We start from the raw sequence: 24,972 nt of genomic DNA, 5'->3' as shown, positions 1-24,972 counted from the left end.
CCTCTATACGCAGTCACAAGATCCAAATTTTACACATAAAAGTCAAGATTTGGAATCTCGGATATGCGCGAGCGCTGTAATCTACTTACAATATTGAGTTTGTCTGATGCAGACAGCTCGTCCCGCTCCAATTGGTCACTATCAGAGCTTCGGAAGCTCCTGTTTCAAAACACCACTTTTGGCAGCTGGAGCTTGATTATTCTCACCATGGAAGAACACTACCAGGCTTCAGGTCATTTAATTGGGCTCGTTCTTCACACGATCGTGACTGAAAGGCGCTGTGAAGACCACCAAACGAACCAACTTCATGGCACACTTGGCCATCAGAATGTATGCGTATTTTTTCGCTTTCCATGGCTAGAGCATGATGTTAGGTATTTTCGTCACCCCGCACCCAGAAGCGTTATTAACGGACCTATCCTATCCTTGGAGATGCGAAATGATATCCCCTCGGTCGTGAAATGCCGTGTGGCGCTTGCTATCCGTGGCAATGGGCCACTGATAAGAATATACTATAAAAACGTGCTGTATCGAATTAAAATATGCAGTGTATGCTGTTAATGACAATAAGAGAGCGGGAATGTGCAATGACCCAGCGCTCTCTGCTTGTGGTCGTTGGAACTCCGTCCAAACACAATTGGTAATAGTTTCTGCCTCGCCCACGTGATCGCGATTCATGGACGCCACCGAGTCGCCTTGCCTCTTACAGATAACTAAATAGCCTTTTCCTTTCTTCAACGGCCTGACCTACTAAAACATGAACGGAATGGTAAAAAACGACCCTATTAGTTAGTATTCTTTGATCCATATTCATCGAAAGATCTGACGCGTTTGGGGTATTATTCAAAGATGACAATACGCGTTGGGATGTGCATGGTATGGCTTGAAATAAAGCTCCCAGCAATCAATAAGTGAGATTGGTATTCACAGTGGAAGTTCGCGTTAGCCATCGCTCCGGGGTTCGCCATGACGTGATCCGTGGTGCAGTGGAAGCATTCATCCTAAAAACCCACGAACACATCAACATTCCCAACGTATTCCAAACTTGGGCAGGCGACCCAGTTCTGGAGGGGGATGTAGAGCTGATTCACGTTACAGAGAGTGGTACGTTTCGTAATCTATCTGGCCATCCCGAGTTTGAGGCAAATATATTTTATCAGCGGCACCTATGTCTGAGCTACCTGTCAGCTGTGCCAATTTGCTTATACACGTCTATCAACCCACCGATGGACCCATCGAGGACCAATTTGCCGGCGGAGGTGATGATGAAGATGAAGCAGTCGTTGTAACAACAGTTTGCGAGCTCCCTGCTCGTGTATGGGAAGGGCTCTGGGATACACTCGTTTACGAAGACGATATCAAGTCTCGACTGTTAAATTATATCTATGCGACGCTCATATTCTCTGATGCAAATATAGATCGTAAGTTGCTCACGTCTCCTGTCCCGAGTCTAATATCAGAGAACTTGTTTCAGCAAACATCGTATCCTGGAACCGTGTTGTTCTATTGCATGGTCCGTAAGTACGATGCGATGTGCACCCAGTATCCATTTCAACCTATTTCCTTAGTCCTGGTACTGGTAAGACGTCACTCGCTCGGGCACTGGCTCAAAAACTCGCCATTCGGCTCCAGCACCGGTACTCTGCCGGTACCCGGCTACTGGAACTTAATGCACATTCCTTGTTCTCGCGATGGTTCTCGGAAAGTGGTAAATTGGTCCAACGTGCGTTCTCAGGAGTGATGGAAATGGCCGACGACCCGGACATATTTCTAGTATTACTCATAGGTATACCTATCTTGTTTGTTATCCGAGAATGAAACTAAACCTTGCCAGACGAGGTCGAGAGTCTTACCGCGGCTCGTGCCGGGGCCATATCAGGAACCGAGCCCTCCGATGCACTTCGTGTGAGCCAAACTTAACTTTTTCATTCCCATATATTAATGAGCTCATGACTTTATACAGGTAGTCAACGCCCTGTTAACCCAATTGGACAAACTAAAACTAAAGCGAAACGTCTTGATCATTTCGACTTCGAACCTTCCGGATGCGATTGGTATGTAATAGCGATCGAACAAGATTTTAGACCATGTTGATCTCGGCAGATGGGCATAGATTCGGCTTATGTAGATCGAGCCGATATTGTTCAATACGTCGGGCCGCCCTCGAGGAATGCCATCTACTTTATATTACGAAGCTGCGTCATTGAGCTTATCAGAGCTGGAATCATACGGGCCATAGTAAGTTTTTGTTCAGCCCACTCGTTTTAAACCTACGTAGATTTCCGTATCGCGAGTTCGGAATCTTCTCGGAGTGTCTTTGGATCAGCATTCCAACGATCAACAACCAGTTTGATTTCTATTCTACCGGTTATTGACATGATTGCAACACCCGCAAATTATCCTTCATACAACACTCTTTTTTTCAAAATTCATTAATACCACATATCCCTCATATTCCTTTTTGGACGTTCCGCACCGCATACAAACGCCACAAACCGGCGAGACCGAGCACCGGCAGTGGCTGGACATGCTGAGACTCAGCCATTTATCAAACAAGATACTCAATAACTCCGCTGCATTGTTGATTCTGGCCAAGAAGAAAATTGCTGACTATTTGCGTATTAAACAGGAACTACTTCCCATCGCAGAAGCATGCGCCAACGAGGCACAAAATAGGCCAGACCAGCCTATGCAGCCCGAGGAATTACGGGTAGCGAGAGCAAGCGTCATGCTCCTCAATCTAGCAACGAAATGCGTCGTAAGTCCAACTTGGTTCTCATGCACTCCACCATGCACACAAAGGCACACAAACACACATATACCATACTCTTGCTATATGCCAAGCTTGATACCACATCTGCTCCCGTTACTTTAATTCTCCACTTGGTGGAATGAGCAGAATTTGCGAGACTACCAGCTTTAGCACCCCCCCCTCTGAGATCGAGAGAATCACCGCCACTGACGCCAGTATATTTCCGCCACAGGGAAAGTCAGGGCGATCGCTTCGTCGACTTCCTGTCCTCGCGTACGCTCGACACATGGGGAGCGCCGGTCTCGGTCGTGGTCCAAGCGATATCGAGGTCTGGCTGGCCGCGATGGAGCGAGCGATCGATGAAGATTCGAGGGGTCGAGACACGGTTAGAGATGTCTAAGTATATTCAAGTGTGTATCGTATCGTATAATCAATCATTTGACTGTCGGTCTAGCTACATGTTTTGTCCAACTCTTCCTTTCATGTGAAAAAGAATTGCCCGAAACGACGATCACGGCACGCGGGGGTTAGGCCGTGTGCACATCGGGATAGGTCCTTCAATCAAACTTGCAGACTATGGTTATTTATTGTTCACAAATGGGACCTAATAAAATGTGATACATTAGATCATGGAAACGCACCCCTCCTTCCCAAGCGCAAGACCGGGTCCATGCGGGATTACCATAAGCAATCACAGATGGAGTACATGTTTCAGTATACCTCCGGAACTCAACCCAAGTTACCTTACCTACACACATACACACATACACACAAAAAAAAAGAGGGCATGGGCTCCATTTTTTTGTGCCCACATCTCCACGCGCGCGCGAAGTCACGACGGATTTCAGCTATCCGAATCCAATCAGCGACGAATGAATAGTGGGTCAAATACGATTAGAAAAAAAAAACTTTAATCTCTAACTGGCTGGGGCCGTACCGGCACGGCTCCCCGTTTGCCCCTCCTGGTGTGGATCTGCTGTCCACAGGGGTATTGGAGGCGGAATGACAGTGGCGCTGTCATTCTGCCCAGCCACTCACAAGCGGGCAAAAAAAGGTCGAGAGAAAAGAAGAGCCACATATTGAAGGACGTCAGTGAAAGAAATCATAATATATATTTGATATTGCAACAGATGGGGGTTGATGGGATGGATGACGGAGGTATTCTACTACGCACTGTGGGCCAAATAGAAAAGAGGAGGAAGAGCGGAAGGAGAACAAAGATCAGAGTGAAGAAAGAAGTTCAAACGAGGGAATTACGGAGTAGGTGTGGGATATCGGATGAAAAAAAGTACAAATGTAGGGCACAAACAACAAAAGGAATAAATTCGAAATAAAACCTCGGAAAATCAGCTTTTTATCTCCCCTGCAGTAATATTATTTAGACTACACAGAGCAGGTTCGGAATTGCAATGAGAGAGTGTTGTGTGTGAGATATGAGATGCAATATGCTGTTGCATGTTTTCAACCGAATCTTGATGTTTACCAGCCGACGAGAGGAAGAGGAGAGAGTAGGAGAGGCGGGCAGAGAGGAGGGCCGGTAGTATAATTAAATCCCAGGGAGAATGCCAGAGAGAGAGAGAGGGAGGAATCCGAAAGATACAAAAAGTAGAGGGAGGTCGTTATGCGTTCCTGTCGTGTTTCGGTGCATGATGGGCGATGCCCTGTCCAAGGGGTTTAGGGCCCGCCTTCTCCCCCGCATGTGCCGAAAAAGTCATATATGCCCGTCCGACCTCTTGCTGTTCGCCCGAGTCTAGACCGGGTGGTACGGCCGGACCGCTTATCGAGAGAGCCTCCATCGACGCGATTGTCTCGTTCTCAGCCGACTCGACTTCCTCTACCCAGCTCGCAAGGTCCTTGAATCGTGGAGTCTTGATAAACTGTGAGGAAAAAGGTTAGAATTGAACTAGGGTCGGATCGAATTTCAAGCAATGTACCTTGGGTAATGAATCGGTTGCCATTAGTCTGAACACATGCAACTGGATCCGCTCGTAGAGCTTGATGAGGTTCTGGAGTTGGGTCGCGTTGAACGAAGCGGCTTCTTTGGGACCGACGTTGCCCGGCCCAGAACGAGGGAAGCCATTGTCGGCAAAGACGTCTTCAACGTAAGCGTACAGTTCGTTCCGGAGCGCATGGTCAATGTTGAGCTCACACTGGCTCTGGGGCGCCAAATACGTATTGTAAATGAGGAATGTAAATTGGACCAGGGCCTCGTGGTGCTTTTCCATTGCTTGCTGGCCAGGGGTGGGCGTCTTGGCCGTGCCGGGGCGCGAAGGAGGGGAAGTCGCACCGTGCATCGGGTGGGTGGCCGCAGCAGCGGTAGAAGTAGTGGTGAACCTACGCTTGAGATCCTGAACTTCGAGCCAAAACGAGAGATTCTCCTCGCAGAAATTACCGCGCAAAAATTCGCGGAACAAGGCGCGGAGAGCGGGCTCCTCGAGGACACGCTTGAGGCGCTCAGCACTGGTCTCGTTGCGGATGCGATCGGGATTGGCCTGATATCCTTCACGAAGCTTTTCTGCTAAGGACGCCCTGCGCTGGATCTTGGCCTCGGTTGCGGTAGCGAGGGTCTCGGGGCCCTGTGGCCCTGCGCCAGGTCCGTAAGTAATTTCGCTGACGATGCCTTCGTGACTGCCGTCGGTCGAGGGACGTTCGGCGTGGAGATTCGTCTGGGATGCGTTGGGAGATCCGCGTGATCCAGAGCCGATGCTGCGGATAGGATGGTCCCATCGGGCGACGCGGCGACCTTCGTCGGTGATGCGATAGATGGCCTTGGCGGTGCATCGGAATTCACCTTGCTGTAATGGGAAAAAAAAAGAGTTAGGTAACGTCAGAACATGGGAAAGAAAGACGCACAGTCGCAGTGCCGGGCGTATTGGCGGAACCTCGTACCGTGAATATGACAGCCGAGTCGCTCGTCTTGCGCTTGTCGCTGACAAGCTGGATGAAACCGAATCGGACAAAATGGGCAGCCATCTCTGCGGCCTCGTCTCGGCCGACGATAGAAGTAAAGTCGCAGAGCCACTCGAGAGCAGAAATGGCAGGGAAGCAGTGCTTGTATGTTTGGAGCGGAGCCTTGCCGATCATCTGTGGAAGACGCTCTTGGACATCGATGAGGGGCATGCCCTTGGCACGCTCGTTGTACTCGGTAGTGGGGTCCATCTGGCCAGGGGCCACGTCGGGCATGTAATTAGGCTGACGGCCGACAAAGCGACGGAAGAGAGCGGTGATCACGGGCTGCGAAATGATGATTTCATCGTCGATTGGACGTCGCTCGAGATGGAGAAGCTTCATGCAGACAGGCTGGCTCTCGAATACACCGACGAGATTGTCGCCATTGATGCCGTTCTTGATTATAAATCGCTCGAGGACATGGAGACCCTTGGGGGTGACCACATAGACCCCACGCTCCTTGAAGAGATTCGAGGTGCGGTCCGCGGCGTTTTCGATAAGACGGGCATCCATAAAGTGCTGTGACATGGCCTTGGCCATCTCGCGGGTCATGCTGAATGTCGTTGTCGTCGTCGTTGTCACGATCCGCGAGGGGTCTCTCGGGTCCGGGCCTCGATTGGACTGGGAGAATTTGAGCGAGGCGAGGTTCTGGGCGGCTTCGTCGCTGTGGGGGAATTAGGTTATCGAATAGGAGCCTATATGGTGTGACCTACGTCGTAAATGAATAGGGAAAGCTCTTGAAGAACTGCTTGTGCGTAACAAGGTCGAGCGACACAATGAGCGTGGCAAAGAGGTCGAGTGTGTCCTGGAACCAAGTCAGCCGAGTCGATCCAATGGCCATGGCTCAGATCGCACCTTGAGGAACGGTCGCCCACGCTTCGTTACCTTCATCATGTGTGAAGCGCTGGCTGTGCCCTGGGGCAGGCTCCGTGCATCGTTCGACATCGTTGCTGTTGCTGGCCGCGGTGTCGGGCAGAGGGGATGTAGAGGCAAGGGGGTCCCGGGCAGTACGTGCGGGTAATCAGTCAAGGAAAATATCTGAATTCAGTCGCTTCAAAAGGTACAGTCAACAAATAAAATAGACCAAGTTATCGATAGCTATAAGATCCAGCGAGGGAACGAATCAGCCAGCCACGACGGATGGCCCAGCAAGGGGGGAGATGGCGAGCTTCTGACACACCATCTCTATTATTATGCTACCCAGACCCGAACTTATGGGTCCGAACCCCCGACATGAAACGCTTACCATTGACGCTTTTGACCTGATCTGCTACTCCAATTCCCCCATATCAGTCCGATCTTGCTTGCCCTTTTTGTCCCACTCATCTACACTATGCGCCTCCCGCCCCACCACGCGAGTCCCATGTGCGCATCTCTCTCCCATCCTGTGGCTCCACATTTACACACACATCCCCATACCCCGCATATGCACACACCCGCCGGCCTTTCTCAAGCCCATAGCCGGAAGCCCACACCTACCCACACACACACCATACCTCTTGTTCTCGAAACCGGCTAGCGCAATTTTTAATGGCATTCCATGGACCCTGACTCGGTCAGCACACTCCTTTCGACCGGTTTTGACCTCGTCCCGCCTTTGTCAGCCCGACGCTTGCAAGTCACCATTCTGTTTCAGGCTGAGACGTGGCGACCGACTAGTCTGGCGCACTCTATTTGCCTCTCTCGCACGTGGCTGAATACCATCCCAATTGCTCCCGTTGCCCCATGGCCACACTTGCCGGCGGAGCTGATCCTCAAACACTCATTTATTTATCCTAGATTAGTCCTCTGGGTTTCCGGAGAACCCGTGCTGAGATACAATATATCCTTATCCGTTCGGGTCCTCTTTCCGAACGCTATGGCATCACCTCCCGCCGGATTAGCCCACTTGGCTGAATATCATCGGATGCTATATTCTATCTTGAATAGTATTTTATTTCATCTGACTGAGGTCGAGCAGGCGCAATATCCGCGGCAAAATAACCCAATCTGGCTCACAACAACGGTCACTGCACGACTGAATCGTACTGTACCTTGACAATCGGGCATATTTGACCGACGATTTCATCATTTGTGCATGTACCCAGGTCATTTTGCGCCCCGGGTGCCTCGAAAAAAACGCCGCTTATTCAATACATTACTTGAATAGATGTACGAATAACTGCTATGAACGCGCCACGGAGTAGGCCTGGGCCTCGGGATGTGTTACGTCCGCGATCATGATCAATCATGATCCTTTTTTATCCAATCCCTGTGAAATTATGCACACTTATTCATCGGGTTTGTATACCTAAATTCCAAACCAAAGTCTGTGTCACTCATATAGACGCTATACCTAGGCTATTCCTGAACGAACCCGCCCGGTGAATTTCAGTCTCGACGATCTCTCCTCGATCGCGATGGTTAAACGTTACTGCACCTTGCGCTAGTCAGTGATTGAGATAGATGTCGCCGCTCTGCATGCCTTCTTGGCGTGCTTGTGTCCAGTTCCGGTCGCCCCCGACACGATTTCAGAGCAAGGAACTGACCATGGCCCATGGGCTCAATGCGCGGCCCGGGATACCGCGGCAGCGCACGCTATCCGAAGCTATCAAATATGCGGGACAAGCCGCCTTCGCAAGGGGCAAAGCTTAAGGATCTGTAATACATTCCGCCCTCCCCCCCCCCATGCTCAATCTAAATCCAAAACCGGCCAAAGGCAAAAAAAAAAAACTGAATGGTTTGAGGGAGCAGGATAATAACCGGAACGGGCGTTGCGACTCGTCTCAGGCCCCCTAATTCATTACGAGAACGTGGAGGATCGTCTCGCTGGGGCGTGTGTATACTAACACAATGTAACCGGCGGCGCTTATCAAGCATAATGGTGACGATTGTGGCCCCCTGTTGTGGGCAGGTGTCTCGGCTCGGTTCCGAAGCCTCACCTCGCTAGTATTCTTTTCCATCCCATATGCCACCGCGCCGGCCTGCGTACACACAATCTGACATTGATGCCCAATTACAGGCGGTGGGTAATATCGTCACTCGCACACACTGTTCTGAACCGCATTCGCGCATCACAGATCCACCTGCTCGACCCGTCTTCGACGACAGAGAACCTCGAAGGACTAGGCACGCTCGTCAAGTCTGTACACGACGCCCGGCAACAAGACGCATTTCTCAGGACAGTCAAGGTCTAATCGAAAGCAAAGACGCGGATATAGAAAAGATATGTGGTGATAACTATCAGGTACGACCGCACCTCCCGTCTATCCGCACGTTGTTCTATATATTCTCATCTCTATCAACTTTTTTTCTCTCTCTTTGTTTTCCTTCTTCTAAATCTGTTGTGGGCGATAGGACTTTGCGGGTTCGGTCTCAACTCTTTTGACTGTACGGACGTATACCGTGAATCTGCGCGACAAGATCAACAGTTTGGACCAAGAGGTGTCTCAGGTCGGACACGGCCTCGCGTCCAAGAAGAAGGCGCTCCTCAAGAGCAAACGGACCGCTGGGAATTTGGATGAGGCGATCGGAACGCTGCAATCGTGTTTACGCGTGCTGGACATGGTAAACAAAGTAGGCGAGATGATTAGGGATCGGAAATACTGGAGTGCGCTTAGGGTGCGTGAATCATCCTTTTTGTTTCCCCCGCTAAAGGGAGTCATTAACAATGAGTCATAATCAATTCCAGACACTTGAAGAAATTCGCTCGCTTCCGTTCTCGTCAATATCTCAAACACCATTTTTAGATCACATTCTTGCATCGCTTCCTTCGTTGCGAGCGCAAATCAAGGGCGCCGTGACATCCGAGCATAATTCCTGGTTGCTCACCGTCCGGGAGGTTACAGGACAGGTCGGCCAGTTGGCTCTTGTTGCGGTCGAGGAACGGTCTCGACGGTGGCGGACTCGTCGTGAACGCGAAGGACTGTCGTATACCAACCGGGTAGGTTGCGCAGTCGAGCTGGTTACTAACGAAAAGGTGGAATGTGAGTCTCATTGGCTATGGATCATCTATTGTCCCACTTATTTTAACTTTGTCACCCTTAGATGATATCTTGAATAACGACCGAATTCAGGTCGATTTCAAACCGCTTTATCAGAGTATCCATATTCACACAGCCCTGGATGCGCTAGACGAGTTCCAACGTACGTATCAGGCCGACCGCGCAGTAAGTAAAACCCGTCAGATCTGTGTCACAAAACATAAAATACCAAAAAAAAAAAGCGACTAAACCAGAACCCCCAAACTAATTGGTCCGTTTTAGGCTCAATCATCCCTTATTCTAACCGGTAACCCCGCTACAGCTGCAAATCTCTTGCCCCTGCTACAGCAGCTCATTGGCTTTTTCGTGATCGAATCTCACGTACTGCGTACGACTTCTGGTCGCGGATTTCGTACGCAACATGACGTGGATGAACTCTGGGATGGAGTTATGGAGCGCCTGGTGGAGACGCTTCGTTCCGGTATGGGGGTATCCCTCACTTCGGATCAGCTCATCAAGGCAGTAGAGCATTTGACGGCGTTTCAATCCGCCTTGGAGGTCGGTCCCACGCATAATCATTTTTTGTGTGGGACATGTGTTATTCTCATTTGGCGTTAGGAATATGGGTACGACACGTCGCCTATCAACGGGCTGACGTCGCTAATGTTTGAGAAATATACTGGTATATTGGATGGTGACTACAAGGCTCAGTTTGTCGAGGTAAGAGCCATATACGCTTATTGAATTCATTGAATATTGATCAGGCGGGATCACAAAGGCCGTCAACGGCGATGACAATATACCCATGGACGTATCGAATCAAGAAGACGCACAAAAAGAGCAGTTTTTGATGGGTTGTTTTGTTACCAGTGCAGCCAAAGAGGTAATTTTCAGGTGTGTGCTTGTTTCAGGGGTGTGATCTGTAGTATCTCACCCTCACCTTGTTTTTGACCATTTATCCTACCATCTAGTCGAGGTCCCCCACAGAGCTTGCCGTTCTCCCGAGTTGTCCGCAAAGTAGCGCTTTTGGTATGTGTCTGGCTTCTTTCATCATAAAGGGGGAACAAGATGTCGAACAAAGTTATTCGCGCAGATCAAAGACTATGCACATCAATTCTACCAGTTTGTTGAAGGCGTTTCACAACCACCTCGCAACGTTGACCAAATCTTGGAACGAGTGAGTCTAAGTAGCGCCAATTCACCATGTATTAGTTGACGTGACCCCCGCCCCTATGTGATTTTCCTCCCTTGAAGTCCCTGGGCGAACTCCTCTCGAAATGCGTGGCAGAAACATACACAGCCCGGTTGGGTACTGCCAATGCACTGAGCCAGGTAGCTCAAATGCTTGTCAATGTCGCATACCTCCGAGATGGATGCGCAGAAGTCGACAGGTACCTCACAACACTTCGGTACGTGCAGTCCTTCTTGTGCCTCTCCTGGTGCCTTTTTTTTCTTCTCCCTTGCTCGTCGCCTTGGTGATGTAGAAACTAAACGCCACGCATTTATCCAGTTCTGGACATCGGGGGCATACGTTCCATATCTCCGCTACGGAGGCTCTGGGAAGGACGCTCCAACGGGCCGAGTCCCGTATTTCCGCCGTGATCGCGAAGAAACTGGACGATTTTGAGCCGGAATATGACTGGACGACACGGACGACTGAGACCCAGGCCTCGCTGTACATTTTCCAGCTCGTCAGTTGGCTGACGACCGTTGTGGATTCGCTTGACGTCGAAGACCGGTTTAAAACTGCCGCATACCGGAATGCGATGATTCATGTCTCGAACTTGTTCATGGTAAGCGTTCTCTTCCGACCGGGCCCCAGAGTGCTTCTCGTGTCCCGTGCTCCATGTCTGTGTGGAGAGCGTCCAAACGAATGTGTGATTGAAGTCTGATGGCTGATTGGCGGGTTGTTTGGTTTGCAGGATTTCCTGTCTGGGAGGAATATCACAGCGATGAGTGAGGACGCTATTCGGAGTATGCTAGTCGACGTGGACTTTATGAAAGATCAATTCGAGTCAATTGGTCGACCAGAGGCGACTTCGGCATTCAAGGAATTACGAATGGTATAGTCTGTGAATGCGTGATCGTTCCTTGATTAACCTTTTCTATCTTGCTAGATGACGTCGATTGTCCTCAATAGTTCAGTGCCAGAGTATCTGCAACTCCATACACGCCAAACCAAGTATCCACTTGTCAGCCCATCCAAGCTTCAGGTATTACTGGAAAAGCTAGCCCGATTCTACTCGACTACCCGCACGGGACCGGATCGGGAACGAGCAGACAAATACCGCCGAGATGCAGATGCAGTCTCAAGAATGATCTAATTCACAGACTTTTTTTTTGCGCCTGAAGCTTGTATCGTTTAGTAACTCTCACGCTAGCCCCACGAGGTGTGGGCGCAACTGACACGTATTAACTCCATATTAACTCGCATTTTTTTGTCCGAATCAAGAGTTAAAAATGAATATATCGATCACACTGGTACAGAGAGTGGGAAATTGAGACACCGAGTTCACACAAGTTTCGCGCGCCAAAATTGAGTAGGGACGAGCATCGAATCACAGAACCGACGACCGACATTAGGAACAGACAATAATAGGCGAACGTCTAGTTTAGACACGGCGCTTGATGTTGGTGCTCAACTGTGACGTACAAGTCAGTTAAGGCTTAGGTATCTAAGCAATAAAAAAAACTCACCCATTCAAGACCCTCGTACAGACCATCACCGCTGGTGGCGCAGGCAGCCTGGATATACCAGGTCCTCTGGCGAAGACCATGGAGACCGAGTTTGTCAGTGATCTCAGACGCGTTCATCGCATTGGGCAAATCTTGCTTGTTAGCAAAGACCAGGAGGAGAGCGTCACGGAGTTCATCCTCGTTGAGCATGCGTTGAAGCTCCTCACGTGCCTCGGACACACGCTCGCGATCGTTAGAGTCGACCACGAAGATGATACCCTGGGTATTTTGGAAGTCTGAAAACGGGTCAGACTGTTGCCATGCGATGTTCTTTATCACGCTTACAATGCCTCCAGAGAGGGCGGATTTTGTCCTGTCCTCCGACGTCCCATACAGTGAAAGAGATGTTCTTGTATTCGACAGTCTCGACGTTGAAACCTAACAGGGCACCGGGCTCAGCACACTTATTGGAGTATGCACCCAGATAACTCACCGATCGTAGGAATCGTGGTCACGATTTCACCAAGCTTGAGCTTGTAGAGAATTGTGGTTTTACCTGCAGTGCCACCAGATCAGATATTTTGGCAGGAATTGACATATATTTTGCACCCACCAGCAGCATCGAGACCGACCATCAGGATGCCTAGAGCACAGACAAACATGTTTCATGGCAGCGACAAGGACGTAGGACGCGAAAAAAGCATAACACGTCAGAGATAGAGAAATATAATAAAATGGAGTATTACTTACGCATCTCCTTCTTGCCAAAAAGGCCGGAGAGGAGTTTGGAGATAGACATGCCCATGTTGGCGGAGCGTAGAGTGTGTCGTTTGGGTCGTTGGGCGGAGGTAGTAGGACCTGGTGGTGGTCGTTCGTGAGATCGATTCGCAACGGATCCATTTGGCCTTGTATGGTCCCTCTATTTATGCGCCGCTCTTTCCACAAGCTTTCTATCCGCACGGTGTTGCAACGTGGTCTCTACCTCTGTTATTTCTAACGTGAACGTGTTTCAGCACAAATCTATATTTCTCATAATTATTCTCTGCCATTTTGCTTAATTTTACTGACGTGTCCCCCGGCCATCTGGGCGTTTGTCGCTGACTCGGTTGGTCCGTGCACTGCATTTCCGGTGACTGTCTAGCCACTCTAACATTGCTCTGGCGCCAAGCATACGTGGACTTGGACTCTCTTTCTGATGATTACATTTACTCCGTTGACCGGCGGGGCGGCTACGACACGTACAACACCACTATGCTATATTCTGCAAATTGACGATGTTCGAATTCTGCTAGACTGTGGTGCACCAGACTGGCACCCCGAGCCTTCAACTGAGACGAGCAGTACACCAGGAGAGAGCCAGCAGGTAGAGCCTCATTGGGTGCGCTATTGTGAACAACTGGCTGTGTACGTACATCGGCTCGTAATATATGATTCGTGTTCGATCGACTAACAAAACATAATCCAGCCAGGCCCCAACAGTTGATCTGGTTCTACTATCTCATGCAGATGTAGCTCATGTTGGGCTCTTTCCGTATGCTCACGCAAAGTATGGTCTCCGCGCACCCGCCTATGCATCTCTGCCTGTTCAAGCAATGGGTCGTATGGCCGTGCTTGACAACATCGAGAGCATTCGGTCAGAAGAACCCGTCGACGATCCTGCCAACTCGGATACTGGCTTGGATATTGCTCTCCCAACCTTTGGGCTCACACCTGACCCCTCCAAACAGAGGAAAATTGCTTCAATCAAGGAGACCAACGATGCCTTTGACTCGTTGCACGCTTTGCGGTACTCCCAGCCAGCACATCTACAAGGTTAGTGTTCTTGGCTGCTTGTTGGGTTGCGCGTACTAACAATAAATACATTCAGGTAAATGTCAAGGCATAACAATTACTCCATTTTCGGCTGGTCACACGATTGGAGGTACCATATGGAAGATTCGTTCACCATCGGCAGGCACTGTAGTTTATGCGGTCAACCTCAATCACACCAAAGAGCGCCATTTGGATGGCACTGTTTTGCTCAAAGGCGGGGCTGGGGGTGGTGTGCTCGAATCTTTGAGTCGACCAGACCTTTTAATCACCGATGCCGAGCGCACTCTTGTGGTGAGCGCCAGGCGAAAAGATCGTGATGCAGCACTCCTAGGTAAATATCTTTACGAGTAGCCTGTGTGTATGGGTACTAATATGAAGAGTAGATGCCGTTACCAATGTGCTTCAGTCTGGCCATTCTGTGTTAATGCCTTGCGATGCATCTACACGTATCCTGGAGCTGCTAGTCCTTTTCGACCAGCATTGGTCCTTTTCTAAATTGCGTGCACCACTATGTCTAGTTAGCCGCACGGCAAACGACATGTTAACGTTGGTGCGAAGTATGATGGAATGGTTTGGTGGAACCGTTACGAAAGAAGAGGCGTTTGATGCGGGAAATAACAAAAAACGAAAGCGTAACCAGGAAGGCGAAGACGATGCTCTTGGTACACTCGCACTCCGATTCAAGTGAGCAGACTTCGTCTCATATGGGAGGATCGAATCTAACCCCCGATTTAGGCATCTGGAAATATTTCCGTCTCCGGACGCGTTGGTCTCGCGCTATCCTTCTTCGATGCCCAAGCTCCTCCTGGTTGTTCCAGCCACACTGTCTCACGGTAACTCTCGTCGAATATTTGCCGAGTTTGCGTCTGTTCCTGGTAATGCTGTTATTCTATCAACGCCCAGCGAACCCGGTACACTGGCCAACACACTTTTCAACGAATGGAATTTGGGTCAGTCTGATAACGAGCGCTTTGGGCATGGGAGCGTTGGGCAGCCTATTCAGTTGAATAGCACTATGACTCTAACGGCAAGTAACAACTACCCCAGTCTCCAAGTTTCAAATGGGCAAAATATCCAAGCTAATCTAACGCTTAGATGAATTCCAAAATCCCGTTGGTTGGAGCAGAGCTAGAACAGTACCTCGAAAAGGAGCGCGCGGCAAAAGAGCGTCAAGCCACCCAACGAGCTGCTCTCGCGCGAAGTCAACGCCTGCTCGAAGCAGACGAAGCCGATTCAGATTCGAGCAACAGCGAAGCAGATGAAGAAGAAGTCGAAGATGCGCTGGGCGACGACATGGATACTGGCGTTCCCGAAGGAGACGAATCAGCCAAGCAGCTTTCGTTTGATATTTTCTTAAAGGGAAACGTATCTAGGGCCGCCTCGTTCTTCAAGACCGCGGGTCAGGCTTCGAGGTTCCGAATGTTCCCACATATCGAACGAAAGAGGCGCGTGGACGAGTACGGTGAAACTATCGATGTGGCTGCGTGGTTGAGAAAAGACCGGGCGTTGGCTGTGGCTGTCGAGGCCGAAGAGGCCCGTGAGGCCCAGCAAAAGAAGCAGGAAGAGGAAGAGAAAAGTGTATGTTTAAAATTATTACCTTGGCTGAATGCGCTGGTGCTGACCATAACCTGGCAGAAAACACCAGCTGAGCCACCCTCGAAATTCATTGTTGAAACCATTGAAGTGCAACTCCGTTGTAAACTATTGTTTGTCGATATGGACGGTCTCAATGATGGGCGCTCTGTCAAAACCATTATTCCGCAAGTTAACCCCAGGAAAATGGTTTGTGGGACAATTGGTTTCAGAATGAATTGCTAACCCTCATGTCTAGATCATCGTTCACTCACACCGCGAAGCTACAGATGCACTTAAAGAGAGTTGCTTGTCCATCAAAGCAATGACACGAGACATCCATGCGCCTGATGTGGGGGATGTTGTTCAGATTGGTCAACAGACCAACGTGTTTACGGTTGCGCTTAGCGACGAGCTCATTGCATCTGTCAAAATGTCCCGAGTAAGTACCAGAAGTCCCTCCCCCCCCCCCGCACCCAAGGGCGGCCATCTAACTGCTATTCACAGTTTGAAGATAACGAAATCGGGTTTGTGCACGGTCGGGTGACTGGGAATGCCAATTCTACAGTTTCGGTTCTCGAGCCTACAATGCCTGTTTCATCTAGTGGAGATGCGGAAAATATACCAGCGTCTGATGTTCGCCCGGTATTGTCACTGCCTTGGTCTACCATGATCGGTGACCTCAGGCTCACCGCACTCAAAACACGACTTGGAGTTTTAGGAATTGCCGCAGAGTTTATTGGAGAGGGTGTTTTAGTGTGTGGTACTCGAACATCGGGAACTCTGGACGACGTGGTAGCTGTTCGCAAGACGGCGCGAGGTCAAGTAGTAGTGGAGGGGTCCATCAGTGATGTATATTATACCGTCCGGCGCGAGGTGTATGACCTTCATGCACTCGTTGCGGCTTGAAGACTATTGTACATTATTATTGATCCAAGCTACTATCACAATTTCGCTTTATTCTTGCTTTTCTTCTCGTCCCTTCGTGTCTGAGCCATCTTGAGAAGCGCATACATCGTCTGCAGCCTGGGCATATCTACTCCTTTAGCCTTGGCCAGGCGGATTGGGTTACCAAGGATGACCTCTAGTTCCATCGTGGCGCCACGTTCCCAGTCTAGGCCAAAATTCAGCAACAGGCTAACCATTATTGATAGACAAGCGCACCTAATAACATACTTGGCTTTCCACCTGTGTTCCTTTCCGTGCTTGTAAGAATCTTGTCCGCTGGTGCCAAATGTGAAGGGATAGGGCGCCCCAAAACAGCTTCAGCAGCACGGAATACCTCTAGCATTGTCTCGCGTAGATGGTGTCGGAGCTCCAGATCCTTTGACATCCTCGCATTGCCAGTTCCATTGGATAACACCGAACTTGGGTTCATTGATGCGTTGATCTTTTTATCCTCGTTAGTCCAGGATCTTCACGCCACAAAACAGGTCCAACATACCGCAATCTTGTGCCACCTAACCATTTGAAGATCATTCTCACTATATTCTTCGGCATCTTTCACCCCTCCATTCTTCAGTAATTGAACAAACAGCCGGTTATATTCTGGCTTTTCGTCCTTGCCAATTCCGTCGGTATAAGGACCTATACTAATACGCGTCCAGCGGTTCTGGACCTGACAAAGCAAGTAAATCAATGGGATGATTACGCAAGGTGAGATCAGTTGACGAACTATGACGCCAGGCTCAATCTGTTCGGCTGAGATCACAGTAACAGCGGACAAAATTGGATTCTGTGGGAACCGTTTGCGGTATGGTTCTTCAACCCCAACCTAGTCTCCTAATTAGATGATAATATGTTATCAAGAAAGATGACGCTGGGGGACGCACCCCATTCTGAATGAGAACAATAGCCGATTTGCGTATCGTTACCAGAGGCTGAATGACTTCTGAATCGTCCGATACGTCGGGAAGAGCCTTGGTTGTGACTACTATGTAGTCCCAAGGCTCCTTGTGTTTCGATGCATCTGAGACTGATGCAAAGACATGTTTCGGAGTGAAGGTGTAGTCTCCGAATGACCTCGTCCTAAGGATTACACCACGTTCTGCTATTGCTCGGTAATTGGATCGACACACGAGTGACACTTCAACTGTGGAAGCCCCAGAACCAGGATGAAGTCGGGATGCGTAAAAACAGCTGGGAATAAAGGCTGAATTCTTGGCTTATATTGACATGTCTGGGCGTTGGACATACCCTACAGCACCCGCTCCCACTACAAATAGTGGGGAACAAGGGGTTAGGGACAATTAGGGCTGGCCTTCTAGACTAGTAGCAGCACATGCGTTCCTATCCTGACTTACCAATTAGTACACGGATTGTCGAAGTCATTAATAGAGACACTCCATCGCACGTGACGCACTGTTCATCATATGAGATGAGGCCCAAATGAAGGGTGTATTTCTGGACAAATGTGCGGCTTCATGTTCAGGGGAGGCCAGACCGATCATGCAGAGAAGCACACTCGCATTGTTCGATACAGCAATGATGCTGTGGGGGACTCCGCCACAAGACACGAGTATCAACTACCAACATATTCAATTAACCTTTGATTTTCTTACATAAAGGAACTATGGCAAATATTTCGCCCCCACAGATTCAAACCTGGAAAAATAAAAACCGTAACAGGTCTAGTCGTTACAAAATACTCTCACTCTTCGCGCAGCGATTTACCGCGGCTACGCTTGCAGAGTATAAAATGGGTTCGACCGGGAGTCTGTTAGTACCCGATGCCTTTGCGTCTCACCACATCATTCGGCCTCAGCATGTCTTCACCTCTGGTGCTTGGGGCGCTCCCCAACGATGTTCTAACGATTATGATACTCTGCATGGAACTGCGGTCTATATTGGCTCTCAGCGAGGTAAAAACTCTATCATCCTGCTCTCGGCTCCCAACCTAACTGATGTTTTTTTTCCACTCCTAGACATGTCGCATGTTCTATGACATTATTCAGAATTCGGCGACGATTCAGCTTTACCTGGAGCTTGCTGCCGACCAAGTGATACTCAACACGAGGCTCCGCCAAACCCGCCGTTCGATCGAGTGGTTGGAGGATCTTGTCCGGATACGAAAAGGTACGCTCATTGCCAACGATTCAGCGTTACCATCAAACTCAGGAGCGTTTGAATTCAGGCTGGTTGAATCTCCAAATGACAGCTCTCCCGCCCATAAAACTCTCCTGTGAAGACAACGAGATGCTCTCAGCTGTCCAAAGTGGGGTATTTGCTTATGGTGCTAGCACCCCGGGTCAACCTGATGGAATCAATCGCGTCAAGATTGTAAAGCTGCCACATTTCCCTTCCATGTTACGACAAAAAGACAGTAATTCTCCGTCGGGAGTGTATCCGGGTTCAATTGTATCGAATGGTAGCCATATCTCGGCATTTCGCGGTTGCCCCGAGCAAGACTTGATGATATTGGGATCATTGACTGGGTAAGTATGCTGCATCTATTGCGAAAACTCTTGACCTAAAGCATATCATTTAGCAATGGCCCCTGTTTGTCTGTTCACACGATATCCGAGGGCGCCCCGCACCCCTTGGCCAGAAGTCATTACCTTAGGTTCCAAACAAACAGGTTCATGGGATTCGCCATCCATGACCCATTTCCTATACAAATCCATGGGGATTTGGTTGGGACTCTGCTTTGCTCAGGCCGTACTGGACCCGAGCTGCTTCAATGGGAGATTCTTATTTGGAACTGGAAGACAGGGGCTCTCGTCTTCCGCAAGTCTACGACGTCGCAAAGCACCGCTTTTACCTTCTTGTCAACTTCCTCCTACATCCTGGCGGAGCAACAAGGAACCAAGGCTTACTTGCTGGTTGGCGACATCGAGGCAGAGTCTGAAATGCCTACCGACACCCCATGTTTCAAGTTCGAACTTCCGGAACTCTCCCCGGGCTGGGGATATGGACCTCTTTATTTCAAAAACGAACTTCCCTCTGCGGTGCCAGATTCATGTGAATCAACCCAGGGGTTTATGGCGGACCCTCGTACAGGGGTGATATATCTGTCTGTGGGTCTCACTGGACCAATTAGTAGTCTTGCTGGAGCACGGACTGCCTTTATACCTCACATTGGGCTATTTATTAGTCGTGCGTCGATTCTGGACACTATTTCACAACCACAGTATCGAAGCTGTGAGCTTGTCGACCTTCACTGGAGCCGATGGGGTGAACACGCGACTCGTTGGTTTGATGTGGGCGAGACTCCAGGATTATTGTCTCCTGTCCATGGATCCCGAGTGATTCAGCTTGTTCGACGGCATCCTGCAGGCACATCGTGGCTTCAAGTCTTAGATTTCAATCCTTTCATAGCTAAAAGATACCCACCGTTATACTCAGACGGCTCCCGCAAAACCACGAGAGGGAAGCGGACACGAATAGGCAACTTCAGCACATCGTTCGAGCGATTGAGCAGTACATTGTCTCATACTCGCTGGGAGGCTTCTCGGTCCAACAGTGCCTTCGTTGAACGGTTTGGCAAAGAGCATCCCACGATTCTCGATATCCCTGGAGCCTTTTTGCACAAGGTGGTTTCAAGGTTACCCTACCGGTGCGTTACGCACATCACCCCTCAGAATCCAGGTGCAGAGTGGATTCTTGACGGGGAATACCTGCTTCGCGTAGACGAGCCTGCGGTGAGTACAATAACCATTGTTCTATCGTTTAAAACTCACAGATCTGCTCAGGAAGGGAACGGTTTTTGCATGGTACAACCATATGCTATTTTTGATAGAAGTTAGGACTATCGAATCTTCAATCAACACCCATCTTCGATTCATTTTTACACGTTCGCACACTCTTTTTTATGTATTCTTTTATATTGCTCTTTTTTTCTTGTATGATTGTGTAAGGCCAATATATACCACTCAAAACACTTTAGTTGGGATGTGAACGTTTTTATCAGCCTATCCGAATTTGATCAGCGCGAAACGCGGCGAAACGCTCGATAGAGTAAGGAGGTCCATAAAGCTGGCGCACACTGGCTTCAAATGGAGGGTGCCTGTCCAGATTACTCACGCCCAATTCTGGCTTTGTGCTTGGCGCCCATGTGTTGTGTCCGCAGATAAGTATTTTAAGCAAAACGAAGTGTAGCCCAGTTACATCAACTTCCCGCACTTAAAATTCCGGGATGGCCGAGCCTAATTCACGAGCAGCCACCATGTCAGTTCCAGAGCTCGATGCTCCTCCAGCGTTTGAGATCGAAGCTGGAAACTCTCTGCAGGAGTCCTTTTCAAAAGATTCGAAAAATGCGCTTCCTGGTGTAGAGCAAGGCCGAATTGTACCAGAAACAGCGGGGGTGACGGCATTGCCCACGTTAATCAAGTCAGACGAAGACCTGCGTAACGTTAACACAGGTCCGTCTGATCCTACAGTGAGCCATTTAAGTCTTAATCTGGCGATCATCATGGGGTTGACCATTTGTGTAAGCTGTGGCCAAAATGGAAAAAACGACGAGTCTTGTTCGTCGTCTGCGCCTATTATTTTCTCTTCACTTTCATCACAACTGTCACTGGTCAGTCCCATCCACTAATGGTATATTCTATTGACCTCATAGTGAATTTTATCTAGTTCCCACTTTTAACGACCTTCAGGTGGGATTAATTTCAGTCTTATATTTACCCTTAAACTCACTAAGCGTTGCTAAATAGACATATTTTGTTATAAGTTATGAACAGGTGACGTATACGGTGGCGGTCCCTGCTTTGGCCCTCGCAGTTAGCCCATTCTTCTGGACACCGCTGGCGGAGGCACTGGGTAGACGGACGGTCATGATCTTGGGTTGCCTAGTCGCCACTCTCGCGAGCCTTGGTGTTGCTCTCGAGACTACTTATAAAGGATATATGGCGTTTCGTTTCCTGCAAGGATGGGGTGTTGGTCCTGCAAGTACTGTAGGCTTACAGATGCTCGGTGAGTTGTGTCAGCCTGATTACACTGTCTAGTCTAACACTATCGGAGAGGACATATATCTTGAACATGAACGTGGTCAGAAAGTTGGATACTGGTGCTTGTCAATAGATATAGGTAAGTACTATTCCAGGTAATTCGGTGGGTTTACTGACACACAGCAAAGGTTTGCTTTTTGGTCCATTGATTGGTGGATTAGCTGCCCTTGCGTAAGTTAGACAAGATATAGGCTGGTATACATGTGGCTGAATGAATAAATAGGTCCTGGAACTTCCCGAATTGGCTCACAGTCATAAGTGGGTCTATTTGGTATATCCAGTGCTATATATTGATTTAAATGTCGTAGTTTTCGGCGTTTTGTTTTTAATAATGTTAATATTTCTCCCCGAGACTGCAAGCTACCCAATTCAGCCCCCGCAATACAGTGCCCAACCACCTACATCATCTCAACAAGCTTTGCCTACTAAAGCGCTCCCTTGGTTGAATTTTCGAACACTCTTGACCCGTCCCAAGCCATGGGATAGCACGCTTCATTTCTTGCGACTGTTTGCGTTCCCGAATATTACCATTACGATAATCTTTTACTGTTGGGCCTGGTGAGTGCTCTTTACATTTTTGTCCAATACCTAGAACTGACATAGACTATAGGTACTGGGTATATTATACATAAATAGTTTTCTCCGAAGCTTAGGCTAACACTTTTTTAGTTTATTCTATGCGTTATTACAATGCTTCCGGGGGCATATCCTGATTATAATCCTCAAGTCCAAGGACTTCTATTTCTTGGGTTTATTGTGGGTACATTGATTTCTGAGATGCTGTTCTCTGGGGGGCTTTCGGACTACCTGGTTCAACGTGCCATGCAAAAGACCAATGGAGAACGTGTTCCGGAAAAAAGACTGTTGCTTTGGTTTCCTGCAGCATTGCGTGCGTATATTTATTGTTACTCAGACGCTCCCAGTGATAACTCTCATTGTAGTAACTACAATTGGGCTGGTTCTCTTTGGGTGCACTGTGCAACTCAACTGGCATTGGTTTATCGCACAAATTGCAACTTTCCTCATCGGAACGGGTATTCAGATAGGAAATACGACTACGATATCTTACGTGGTCGATGTTTATCCTCAACACGTCATGGACGTGACCTTGTTTTACACCTTTCACCTTAACTTATCGGCGTTTGCTTCGCCCTTCTTCATCGTTCCATGGTATGGCATTGCAGCGCCTATATTAACGGCTATTTACTGAACTAAACTGGTATCAGGATCGAACGGATTGGATGGGCATGGTGCTTCGGAGCACAGGGAGCGATGGTTACTGCAAGCTGCTTGATCTTTGCCCCATTCCTTTATATGTACGGAAGGTGGCTACGAGACTGGAAAGGACCAATCCCATGGGGAAATGCGTTGGGAAAACACGAACAGCTTAAAACCAACCAGTGCTTGATTTGAGAAGTCAATCCTATTCTATTTCAATGTATTTCGAGGACTACAGCGCCGTGTATCAATTGTTATGGTGTGAAACAACTATCAAACTTTATGGAAACCTGGTTGTTTACATGTCTTCATTCAACGTCGACTTCCGGAGTTGGTTTCTCGCCAGATTCATACCGGCGGACCGCATCCTCCAGCTTGGCCTCCGAGCCCAATTCTAGGTCCTCCTTGACCGCGGCATCCCCTTCCGCCTTTTTGTCTTCTTCCAAAATCCCCTCCTCAACTTCCTTCAAGCACTTGGAACACTCACACGCAAAGCGCCATCCCCTTGCAAGCTCTTGCCTTCGCCTCCTTCTGGCTTCGAGTCTTGTCTCAGTTGGGCCTTGGTTCACGTCAACATATGCCATCGTGAGTTCAGTGCCGGATGTGATATTCTCATTGGCTACAAGATGCAAATCGGAAGTTCCGGTATGGAAAGAAGGTGCTACGTTCGGAGCACATGAATGTGCGAGCTGTATCAGAATTACGTTCAGTTGGTCTGGTATTTTTGATGAGAGGCTGATCGCTGCGTACGTATGAGGAAACCCGATAAAATGCAGAGCCGGTTTGCCGAGACGTTCCACTTGGTGTACGAGTGCGTTCAATATCTTCTGGTCGTACGGTAACCGGAGGCTGAAGAACACAGAATAGGGTCAATCAATTGGCTCAAGTCCTCAAAAATCTGATTCCATGCCTTGTCATCTCTACCACCACCGAAAGCTACCCCAATTGCATTATATGCCATTTTTCCTTTCAGCAATGGATACCTATCCCCAACAAATTCCTCTAGTCCTTCCATAGCATTCTTCATTGCTTTTTTCAAAGCATTCACTTCTTCGATCTCGATTGGCGTTTCGGTAATCTCGAGGTACTTGAGTCGTTCTACATGATCGTAGAACGAATAGGTATTAGAGTCTCCTTCAGGCTCAGGCAAGCCGAACAAATCAGCCGGTGACGAGTTCTTGGACGAAGGGCTAACTGCAGCACCAAGCTTGGCGCTTTGTTCAGCTACCATGCATGCAATGAAACGAGCGACAAGTAGTGCCCGCGTTGCACCAGTCTTGCGTAACGTCTCGACGAACTCTTCCTGTGATTTCCTGCGCTCAACTAGTTCCGCTTCTGTCTTTGGCTTTTCTGGCTCCTCGGAGTTTGAAGGAAGAGGAGGGTCGAGCCCGAAAAGTACATTTTGGGATTGAATCTTGGAGGCTACTTGGCATCCTTTGGAGCAGTAGGTGGCATCCAGCGGATCATCGGGGACCGAAATAGGGGCATCTATCCGTCGAAGACAGTGCGTACAATGAGTGCGTAGATTCTATGTGCAGTCGTTATATTAGATTGTTGTCATAAGCTTCAATAATAGCCTACCTGAAGATCAAAATCTAGTGTCGCAACAACAGCTTTTTCCTAAAAGAAGATACAATCAAGGTTAAATGCACGTAACTAAATCTGCTACCCGCTAATCTATGGCGCACCATGTATAGCACGTCACCCGCTTTGATATCCTTGTTCGATACCAGTGTGCTTCGAAGGATAGGTTTGCCGTCGCTTTCTGTAGGTTGACCAGATTTATCTTTCACGGGTACGTTAACGATCTTGACGTTCATGTTCTTTGGCGGGAACACATCGTAATACCCTGTTTTCACAATTTGTGCATACACGAAGGTCTTGAGTACACTCGTGTACCCAACAGTATTGTTTGCTCACCTTCAGCACGTTGCTTAATCTATTATCAATAGACAAATATAGCGTACGGAGGCGGGCGTTCCAGATCGATGTATGCATGCAAACAAAACAAAATGCATCTATTAGAAACCCAAGCACACGAAAAGCAGACATCGAGGTGAATATGAAGGGACGATGCATGTGA

The 24,972-nt window shown here is 48.9% G+C and overlaps 9 protein-coding genes across 9 annotated transcripts; 5 read left to right on the top strand and 4 right to left on the bottom strand.

The window, feature by feature from the left end:
* Positions 1 to 757: 757 nt before the first annotated feature.
* RhiXN_04381 (AAA family ATPase) lies at positions 758 to 3,152 on the top strand (the record flags this gene model as incomplete). The annotated part of the gene is made up of 11 exons (XM_043324198.1): positions 758 to 788; positions 850 to 876; positions 931 to 1,104; positions 1,161 to 1,421; positions 1,475 to 1,517; positions 1,569 to 1,786; positions 1,835 to 1,905; positions 1,964 to 2,054; positions 2,114 to 2,238; positions 2,630 to 2,758; positions 2,985 to 3,152. 11 exons carry the CDS (start codon positions 758 to 760, stop codon positions 3,150 to 3,152), a joined length of 1,338 nt encoding a protein of 445 aa, XP_043176617.1.
* Positions 3,153 to 4,371: 1,219 nt separating this feature from the next.
* Positions 4,372 to 6,646, bottom strand: RhiXN_04380 (regulator of G protein signaling domain protein; the record flags this gene model as incomplete). The annotated part of the gene is made up of 5 exons (XM_043324197.1): positions 4,372 to 4,629; positions 4,687 to 5,547; positions 5,606 to 6,365; positions 6,415 to 6,506; positions 6,557 to 6,646. 5 exons carry the CDS (start codon positions 6,644 to 6,646, stop codon positions 4,372 to 4,374), a joined length of 2,061 nt encoding a protein of 686 aa, XP_043176616.1.
* Positions 6,647 to 8,648: 2,002 nt separating this feature from the next.
* On the top strand, positions 8,649 to 11,987 carry RhiXN_04379 (exocyst complex component Sec15; the record flags this gene model as incomplete). The annotated part of the gene is made up of 14 exons (XM_043324196.1): positions 8,649 to 8,705; positions 8,761 to 8,871; positions 9,038 to 9,301; positions 9,372 to 9,666; positions 9,728 to 9,849; positions 9,946 to 10,221; positions 10,282 to 10,383; positions 10,442 to 10,557; positions 10,635 to 10,692; positions 10,745 to 10,840; positions 10,918 to 11,072; positions 11,174 to 11,456; positions 11,586 to 11,726; positions 11,781 to 11,987. The coding sequence occupies 14 exons, from the start codon at positions 8,649 to 8,651 to the stop codon at positions 11,985 to 11,987; spliced, it is 2,283 nt and encodes a 760-aa protein (XP_043176615.1).
* Positions 11,988 to 12,275: 288 nt separating this feature from the next.
* RhiXN_04378 (ADP-ribosylation factor family) lies at positions 12,276 to 13,144 on the bottom strand (the record flags this gene model as incomplete). The annotated part of the gene is made up of 6 exons (XM_043324195.1): positions 12,276 to 12,305; positions 12,361 to 12,635; positions 12,685 to 12,777; positions 12,833 to 12,895; positions 12,953 to 12,982; positions 13,090 to 13,144. 6 exons carry the CDS (start codon positions 13,142 to 13,144, stop codon positions 12,276 to 12,278), a joined length of 546 nt encoding a protein of 181 aa, XP_043176614.1.
* Positions 13,145 to 13,534: 390 nt separating this feature from the next.
* On the top strand, positions 13,535 to 16,632 carry RhiXN_04377 (cleavage and polyadenylation specificity factor subunit 2; the record flags this gene model as incomplete). Its single annotated transcript, XM_043324194.1, has 9 exons — positions 13,535 to 13,743; positions 13,805 to 14,151; positions 14,207 to 14,482; positions 14,535 to 14,835; positions 14,887 to 15,101; positions 15,278 to 15,729; positions 15,787 to 15,933; positions 15,983 to 16,165; positions 16,231 to 16,632. The coding sequence occupies 9 exons, from the start codon at positions 13,535 to 13,537 to the stop codon at positions 16,630 to 16,632; spliced, it is 2,532 nt and encodes an 843-aa protein (XP_043176613.1).
* A 35-nt stretch (positions 16,633 to 16,667) lies between these two features.
* On the bottom strand, positions 16,668 to 18,054 carry RhiXN_04376 (ApbA domain-containing protein; the record flags this gene model as incomplete). Its single annotated transcript, XM_043324193.1, has 7 exons — positions 16,668 to 16,837; positions 16,888 to 17,113; positions 17,168 to 17,341; positions 17,399 to 17,497; positions 17,556 to 17,862; positions 17,920 to 17,938; positions 18,027 to 18,054. The coding sequence occupies 7 exons, from the start codon at positions 18,052 to 18,054 to the stop codon at positions 16,668 to 16,670; spliced, it is 1,023 nt and encodes a 340-aa protein (XP_043176612.1).
* Positions 18,055 to 18,452: 398 nt separating this feature from the next.
* Positions 18,453 to 20,468, top strand: RhiXN_04375 (Isoleucyl-tRNA synthetase; the record flags this gene model as incomplete). Its single annotated transcript, XM_043324192.1, has 5 exons — positions 18,453 to 18,584; positions 18,648 to 18,798; positions 18,857 to 19,157; positions 19,211 to 20,363; positions 20,415 to 20,468. 5 exons carry the CDS (start codon positions 18,453 to 18,455, stop codon positions 20,466 to 20,468), a joined length of 1,791 nt encoding a protein of 596 aa, XP_043176611.1.
* Positions 20,469 to 20,857: 389 nt separating this feature from the next.
* Positions 20,858 to 23,084, top strand: RhiXN_04374 (major facilitator superfamily transporter; the record flags this gene model as incomplete). The annotated part of the gene is made up of 12 exons (XM_043324191.1): positions 20,858 to 21,100; positions 21,157 to 21,241; positions 21,298 to 21,320; positions 21,378 to 21,636; positions 21,685 to 21,750; positions 21,800 to 21,842; positions 21,895 to 21,929; positions 21,980 to 22,229; positions 22,282 to 22,288; positions 22,341 to 22,560; positions 22,613 to 22,841; positions 22,898 to 23,084. 12 exons carry the CDS (start codon positions 20,858 to 20,860, stop codon positions 23,082 to 23,084), a joined length of 1,647 nt encoding a protein of 548 aa, XP_043176610.1.
* A 113-nt stretch (positions 23,085 to 23,197) lies between these two features.
* RhiXN_04373 (MAS20 protein import receptor) lies at positions 23,198 to 24,709 on the bottom strand (the record flags this gene model as incomplete). Its single annotated transcript, XM_043324190.1, has 5 exons — positions 23,198 to 23,578; positions 23,640 to 23,738; positions 23,830 to 24,417; positions 24,471 to 24,509; positions 24,578 to 24,709. The coding sequence occupies 5 exons, from the start codon at positions 24,707 to 24,709 to the stop codon at positions 23,198 to 23,200; spliced, it is 1,239 nt and encodes a 412-aa protein (XP_043176609.1).
* Positions 24,710 to 24,972: the final 263 nt, after the last annotated feature.

This window comes from Rhizoctonia solani, chromosome 1 (genome assembly GCF_016906535.1).
Source record: "Rhizoctonia solani chromosome 1, complete sequence".
In the NCBI taxonomy this organism is placed as follows: Eukaryota; Fungi; Basidiomycota; class Agaricomycetes; order Cantharellales; family Ceratobasidiaceae; genus Rhizoctonia; species Rhizoctonia solani.
Note: the sequence above shows the minus strand (reverse complement) of the source record. Positions and strands in the feature narration are given on the sequence as shown.